An 8,764-nucleotide genomic window follows, 5' to 3' on the forward strand; every position below is an offset into this window, starting at 1 on the left:
TTTGCCATTCTATACGTGTTTTCCTTTACTATTCTGTACTTGTAGAAAAATTTTTGAACAATAGATAAAACTATACTAAACTTTTTTTTTATCTTAATACACTTAAATTGTTTAGTTTTTTACTATTTTTTGTATATAAAAATATCATTTTTTTTTAAATTTTCATAATAGTTTTTAACCAGTTGCAATAAATTCACAAAAGTGCAATATTTCTTTAAATAACACTTATGCATTAGGCATAATATTTTGTTGCATTTGTTGTGTGGAATAAAGGTTGAAATAAAATAAAGAGTTTGGCTTTTTTTGCTGAGCTGTAACCTAAAACAAGCTTTAAAATCTTTTACATTCTTCATATTTTATTTACAAACTATCTTGACGACCGGTTTATTTTTGTAAGAAGTAAATTTAACGTCCAATAACTTTCTGTGGTAATTTAAACATGAAATATATTATTAAGATAACATATTTACAAATAAGTAAACAGTATATCGATTAAGTTTTAAATAGGCTAAAATTTTGCCCGTAGTTTAAAAAAAAGACCGGCAAACGATAGTTTTAAGTCAAAATGGTAATCCTTGATTTCATTTGCGAACTTTAATAAACTAATATTGTTTAACTGAGGTATTATGAATTAATTGTAGTGTAGTTAACAACACACTCTACGTTGCATATAAAAAAAGAATTTAGTTTTTTCTTATTTTTAGTTTGTATTCTTAATGTTTACAATTAGTTTATTTAGGATTTTTGTAGTCAATAAAAAGTTTTACAAAGTACAAAAAGTTTTTAAACGTTTTTATGCTTCAACTAACTTTACTGTTATTTGGATAATAAAATAAAGCATTTTAAAAAATATAAGTATGTTTTAAAAATAACTATCTGCTTTTTTTGAACCGCTTAGTTCCCACCCGCGCACAATTTCCACCCGCACAATTCTCACTCGATAAAATCGAAGAACCGCTTAACGACCAAAGGTAAGGATTAGGGGTATTAGTGATGAAAAATATAAATCAAAAAACAAAAGAAAACTATATCTTTAAAGAAAAAAAATTGAGCGGAAATTGTGAGTATACCTTGCTTTTTTACTTATGTACAAAGAATTTATTAATAGCAAATAACCTCGCACATTTTTAATAGAATTTTGCAACGACTACATAGTCTATTTTTAAATCTTTTTTTTGTAAATCTTTTGAACCAAATCTATTTTACGAATAAAACTAAGCAACACTCAAACACGTGTATTCATATTAAAATACGTATAAAAAACATTTTTAAATAACTAAATTAAAAATAAACTAGATACTACGAGCCGAAATACAAACTATCAATTTTTAAACTTAATAACATCAATAAATTTTTTTTTTATAAAATTGAGAAATATTTTATCGAGAAATTGTTTACTAATAACAAGTTTGACAAAAATAGTTTTGTGTTTTATAACAAATGTTTAAATATATTTTTGACTATTTTGTAAATTTGGTGCACTGCATACAAAATCATTTACACAAAGTTATTGTATTTTATTTAATAAATAAATATTAAGTAGAAGAAAAACAACTCAGTAAATAAACAGTATTTTCACATAGTATAGTTGTTTTTTAGACTGCATAATTAATATATATATAGAAAGATTATTTCCTGCACCTGGTTCTAGAACCAAATATTTTGAGCGCTCTTTTTTGTCATTCAATAAACAATACTATAAAACTTTATATTAGATAACACTATAACTATGTATTTATTGAGCGACAAAAAAACAAAAACGGTTCAAGGACCTAGTGTACAAAAAAACCATTTTGGCTATCAAGCCACACACCGCAGATACAGTTTAATGTTTTCAGGAGATAATTATAAAACTAAAATTAAGCACTTAAATTAAAATTGTTTATGTATAGTATAAAATGTATGAGTGACATAAATACATGGATTGTCAAGCTAAAACATAAGCTTGATGCAGTTATAAATATAGATATTCTTAACTTAAAGATAAGTTAATTGAATCATTCAGAACACTTTTGCAATAAAATTTTATGTAATTTAAAGCTAAAGTTTTATTTGATTAAAATGTAGAGTTCTTTAATATAATTTCAAGTATTCAAAGTTTGGTCATAGAGCATAAAAATCCGATTAATTGTATGTAACACACAAACTATACAAAATTGTTTCTTTTAAAAACTCATTTCCTGATAGATAATGTGATATAATTAAAGTTAATTCCAGTAAATTGCTATATTAGCTGCTAAAACTCAAACAGTATACAAAAGCATTTCAGTTTTTAGCTATAAAATCTTTGCCTATTCAAAGAGTAGGTTTTTTAGTTATGCTAAAGAACCTCAGTTTTCAAAAAATTTCCTATTTGAATTAAAGATTAAGTGATATGATATAAAAATTCATTTCAACTTAAAATAGTAAGATGGACTACAATAAACAATTGCAAGAATGCTTTTACTGACCAAGTAATGGAAATTGTTGCCAATAATATGAGATTACCCACCCTTTGATTAAACATTTTGTAACCTCTATAGCATTTAGAAAATGTTTAAAAACGTACAATATATATCAATTTCAATTTGTATGAGTGTTTAGTGCTGTGAATTTACTTATGCAATACATTTACTAGTTTTATCTAAAAGAGATTTTTGTTACAAAGTTGATTTTCTAATTATAGTCCTGGCGTTTCTTCAAATGAATTTGGTTTTTTCAAATAATTTTATCAATTATTGACATCGTTATGATAATGACAAGGAACTTGGAAAAAAATCCAGTAGACAACTACTTAAAACACAGTTTACTTAAAATTCTCGTTATTTGTAGTTTATTACTATAAGTTTGCATAAAGTATGTTATAATACATTCACATTTATACTAACTTATAGGCATATAAGAGTTGTGATTTTTTTCCTTTAAGTTTTAGACAATTAAGAATAGGACTACATTTGTTATTCCTATTAACACATGATTTAGCTATAAAACTTCATTGGTCAAACATATAACTTTATTTCAGTTCAACCAATAAGCATAACATGTTTAAACATCTAAACAAAAAAGTAATTTAAAATAATTTTTACTGCCTGTTCAACATCTTAGTTTGACAATAATAAACTTGGATTTCAATACAATTTAGTCAATGTTTTTTTTTGTTTTAGGTACCTAGATGTAAAAGAATAAAATATCAAGCTCTAAAAACATATACAAAGTTGACGATTTCTTAAAAAGATAAAATATTTGTAAAACCAGAACAACAATTATATATAGGCATCTTACCACATAGAGACTTAGTATTCTTTATAACACAAATGTAGTCAATAATTATTACATATGAATTTTATAACTTTTGTAATTATAAACAATTAACATCAAAATAATAAATGAAAAACAGTTTAACTTTCTATTTATATTAACATTAAATCCACAATAACTAACAATTTTTAAAACTCCCCCTAATAGTTTGTAAAGTTTAAAATCTAAATATTTTAAGTTTAAGTATTTTATCAAATACCCTGGCATTATCATTTTTGTCAAGTTATTTCTAAAGTTGAAAATAAGTTTAAATTGAAACGTAATTAAAAAGTAATTACCTAAAATTAAAGACCGGAATTCAGACCCTTCTATGCCCACAATTTACATTCATAAAACTGGTCAGTTTAGATGTTTAATTTAAATTGTCAACATTTTCGTGTAAAGTTTACTGAGAATATTTGGCCATACTTTTTATTGTATATTTTATTATATAAAGTGATTATTTTTTTTGTAAAATAACTAGAATGTAGTTAACTTTAAAAGTTGTATACTTTTATTACTTACACAAACCGCAAACTGTTTTAGTTAGTTTTGATTAGCTTTAATTAGTTATTTGCATAAAAATTATATCATTGTTTAATTATTCTATATATGAACTTTTAAAAATTATTTTTTTAAACTAAAAAAGATTGCTCAATTTACTGAAATGTAAAGAGCTTATATAAATTAAAATGTGTAAAATTAAATATTTTATTGACAACAAGGTTTCGGAAACAAAAAATTGTGACCTCTTCAAGTAAAATAAAATAGTTATTTACTTATTTTATACTATTTTATTTCACTTAAAGAGGTCACAATTTTTTGTCATTAAACCTGGTTGTAAACAAAATATTTAATTTTCACATCTTTATTTATATTTATATAAAAAATACTTATATTGAAAGACCAGTATTTGATCAATTTACATTAAAATCCAAATAAAAATGTATCATAAATAAATTAAGGATAAATTGAAACGGGTTAAAAAGTTTTTTTTTCAATCTAACTAACATATAAACAGTTTGAATGTTAGATATAATATAAGTCCTTTGAAAAAGGTATTTCAAAAACATTGATTACAAATTAAATAATCGTCACTAACATTGTTGATATATGATAAATCTAATTTTCTAATAAGATGAATTAAAATCAGAAACAACATATACTAAACACATGAAAAAAATTATCCCAATATAATTGAAATGTTTTTGAGATTTCGTTAAACTAACTTAGAAATTTTTAATGTTTATAATTTATTTTAATTGTGAAAGAAATGAAAGTTTCATATTTTAAAATTTTATCTAACTAAATACTTTTATGATTGATACAATGTTAAAAATATTTTCACACTAAAGTAACAGGAATTACTAACAAATATGATAAAACTTATCACAATAAAATACAATATAAAAACTTGTTTTTAAAATAGCAAGCAATAAATATGTTGTGAAATACATACATTACAAAAAATAATAGGTCTTACAAGTATTCATATTTAACATAAAAACATTTCATAATGTTCAAAAATAAGCAATTGTTAATGTGTTTACCAAAGTCTCAAGCCTTCACAGAAAACGAGTCATCTTTTTCATGACTGTTGTCATTTTGAAGCGATTTCTTCACGATGTAAACCCTTTTGTTAGCTGACGTCACCACAATCACGTGGTCGTGAAAATACAGGCTCATGCTTCTGGCGGTGGAGCTTCTGACGTTGATCTTGTTGGCAGTCTGGTACATGGACAGTATCGAGCTGCCGGTTGCGAAATCGTTGACCATGTCGCCGTACGAGGCGATGATGGCTCCGTCTTCAGATATTATCATTATGCCCTTCTGGTTGGGAATTTTGAACAGATCGTTCAGGTAAACATCAACTCTTGATCTGCTGTCCATAGTTCGAATATAAAACTCTGTGACTAAATTTAAATACTTTCTATGTAAAGTTGTCATTGTAAAGTTTTTTATTAGTTTGAATAAATACAGATTACAGTATAAGAACAATAAGGTAGTTTCAGTAAAAATGTAAAAAAAATAGTTGCACGCATTACTTCCAAAAGTAAATAAACTTAATAAATGTACCACTAAACTAAATTCTGAAAATTAATATTTAAAATACAAATCATACTAAAATTGATGAGTAACATTGTTTGTTATTTTCAAAGTTTGAAAAATAAAACTCTCATATTAATCTCCTATGAATGTATTAAAAACCTAAGATGTTGTTATCTTATATTTCTTTTATATAACTTGAAAAATTTTAGTCTGAGAATTTAAATTTTATTAAGCATAAAAACTTTTTCTTTGATCACTTACAGCTAAACTCTAGTTCATTAAAAAAATTACAGAACTCCTCATTTTAGTTATACATATTTTATAGATAATTTATATTTCCAGAACAGTTTTTCTGTATATACTATTTTGTTACTTAAATAGATTAGTGCTACTAGTTGCTAATTAAATGAAACTACAGAATAATAGATAAAGTTTTATTAAGTTAAGTAATAAATATGTCAAATTTTTGTGCATATTTTAAATATTGCAAGAAATTATGATGCATTGTAATGAAAAACTAAGTAGAAGATAACTAAAAGTTAAATACATTTAACTTGATTCTAACTATTAAAGAACAAACTTTTTTTTGGCTTAGACATTAAATAGGGCAATAAATCTTAAAATCATAAACATCTTTTAAAAACATTAATTTGCAAGGTAAAAACTTAGTAAAATGCTAATGGGAAATAATCTAAATAATAAGATAGTTAATGTAAAAACTGTTTAATAAAACCTTCTACAAATTGCTTATACAATTTAAAAGATGATATTGTACAGTTTTGTACTGCAAAACTGCTTAATTACAAACAGTTTTTTAAATAAGATTATGTGTGTTACCTTACTCAGATTAGAAAAAAATTCAAACTTGATAACATGGTTTAAACAATGGACTGATACCAAAGTTTTGAGCTAACAGGAATTTATTAATTTATTGTATCCAGATCAACATTTAAACTTATTCTGCATTGAAAAATATTAATTTGCAACATTGAAACCAAAAATTTGCTACTATTTAAGGCAAAAAAGCCAGTCTGTGTGACTTATAACTATTTTGACTTAAAAAAAAAATATATATATGAGCTAAAAATTAAAAAAAAAATTTAATAAAGCTTAAAAATAACAAAATAATAACAACAAAAGAACTTTGTCAAAACATTTTTTTTGAAAAAAACTAATGTCATAAAAATTAGTCTGACAGTTGTAAAAAAAATCACAATCTATTTAAATTAAAGTTCTAAAGTAGCCAAGCCAGTGTAAGTTTTTCAAAAACTTCAAACTAGTATGAATTATCTTGAGTAGCCTGTCTCTGTTGCAACCCTTTTTTGACAAGCAATAAATTTAAAAAGAACAAATGTGTTAAGTACTAATTTATCAAAACTGATTATGATCAGAGTTGCCTCTATTTAACTCAAAGAAGTAAGCTGGAGTTATATCAAACTAGGTTGAGTTTTTGAAATAATTGAAAAACAGTATCAAGAGCCAAAAACTAAACAAATTTACTGTTTTTCCTGATTGAATACTTAAAAAAGTAAAATTTTTACAAAAGGACTGAAAACTTTTTGAAAAAATTGCTTAGTGGTGTTTCTATTTAAATTAAAAAGAATCAAGAAAATCCAGGATACTATATTTTTTTTTTAAATGTAAGATGTGAACTATTTTTAGTACAATAATTTTCTGAACTTATTCACACTTAGTTTTTGTTGATTTATTTTCAAGTTTCATTTGCCTTATAATACTTTAAATGTTTTTTTTTTCATAATCAAGTGCATACATTCTTAACATCTAGAGTAACCACCACTAACAAAGCATTTTAATTTATTACTTTTAATAACAAAAATGCCATAAAATGCTTTAGGACAATAAGGCAACCTATTTTGTCAATATCTAGCGCTTATGAGAAGTATATATATTATATATATATATATGTATATGAGAAAAATTTTTAAATAAATTCATTTCTATTAATCCAATTTTTTTTAAGTACAAAGACTAACATAAGGACTTGTGACAAATAAATATTTTATTTAAAGATTTAAAATCAAAACTAGCATGAAGTTTTTGGAATAGATATCAAAATTAAATTATAATTTTGCAAAAGAAAAAACCATCAAAGTGCGAGTTTTTCAAAAAACTAGGTTGCTACTCTTTTAGTCAAAAAAAGTGACCTTAAACTTTCCAGGGTCATCCTGTGATTTTTCAAACCACCAAATTATAATTTTAACTTTCCAAAAATATTAAAATCAAGTTCTTTATCAAAGTTGTTTATAAAAGAACAAAATATTAAAACTATATACATTCACAATCTAGAAAAAAATATGTCCAAGATTTTATTTAAACTTAAAATTATTCATGTTTTTTACAAAAAACAGTTTTATTTTGAGTCAGCCTCAGTTAAAGAAAATACTCAAAATATCCTGAGTGTGTGACAACCCTGTAAAAAATTTAAACTATACTGAGTTGGTTTTATTTTTTTAAATTTAAAGCTAGTAAATCAGGTAAATTGTGTTTCTGTTTGAGATGGTACTGCTAGTTGTCATTTGAACAAGGTTGCCACTCTTTGGGTCAAAAAATCTTTCTTAAGTGACTCTTTGGGTCAAAAAATCTTTCCTAAGTGACTAGAAACTTCCCTGAGTAACAAAAAACTTCCTTGAGTTTCTCTGAGTTTATTTAAATTGTTAAGAATTTTATTAATTATTAAAAAAAAACAATGTTAATTCTAAGAATATCGAAGAACTAGCCGCAAGGCTTAAAAAATTCTAAATGAGCACTTAAAAATTAATAAAATTAACTCTTTTGAACAAAATTTTGATACTTTACTAACTAAATTTCATTCTAGATCTAGAAAAAAATTTCCCTATATTTAAACTCTGAGATAATTTACCAGGCATTAAATTCTTGTTTAGCCAATATACTGAGTAAATTTAGAATATTTATCTTGTTTTACATCAAAATTTTGCTAACAGTGTTAAGCTGGTGTTTGTCCTGTGTTTGTCTTGGTCTGTGTTTGTCTTGGTCTGTGTTTGTCCTATGTATGGTAAGTTTTTTATGGTTACTTATTTTTAATTTGTTATAAGGAAAGATAACTTGTATAGGATGTATTAGGGTGCTTATAAATACAGCAACCTTCATAAAAATAAATTAAATATGATGTAACACACTCGATTTTTCCCAGAAAACATAAATTGTAGGTAGAGTTTGGAACTGATATTTTTTTACAATAAAAAATCTAGAAAACTTTCATCAGTGTTGCCAGTCTTTAGGTGGAAATGATAGTCTGAGTAACTAAAAATTATCTTAAGTTACATCAAGCTAGCCTGAGTCAGCTTAAGTTTATGAGAAAACAATTGAAAATGTGACTAACTAAATCTAAACAATTAAAAAATACTTTTATTCAATTGTAAATGCTTTAAAGAAACAAAATAACAACAAAAGAACTAGC

The 8,764-nt window shown here is 24.4% G+C and overlaps 1 protein-coding gene across 1 annotated transcript; it reads right to left on the reverse strand.

The window, feature by feature from the left end:
• Positions 1–4,636: 4,636 nt before the first annotated feature.
• Positions 4,637–5,195, reverse strand: LOC145842538 (ragulator complex protein LAMTOR4 homolog). Its single transcript, XM_082949998.1, has one exon. The coding sequence runs from the start codon at positions 5,164–5,166 to the stop codon at positions 4,834–4,836; it is 333 nt and encodes a 110-aa protein (XP_082806124.1). The 5' UTR covers positions 5,167–5,195; the 3' UTR covers positions 4,637–4,833.
• Positions 5,196–8,764: the final 3,569 nt, after the last annotated feature.

The sequence above is a fragment of the Thalia democratica genome, chromosome 8, assembly GCF_965202585.1.
Source record: "Thalia democratica chromosome 8, ktThaDemo2.hap1.1, whole genome shotgun sequence".
Classification (NCBI taxonomy): domain Eukaryota; kingdom Metazoa; phylum Chordata; class Thaliacea; order Salpida; family Salpidae; genus Thalia; species Thalia democratica.

Bases quoted from the DNA above. Each gene is read 5' to 3' on its own strand.
- LOC145842538 (XM_082949998.1), bottom strand. From the start codon at position 5,166: ATGGACAGCAGATCAAGAGTTGATGTTTACCTGAACGATCTGTTCAAA.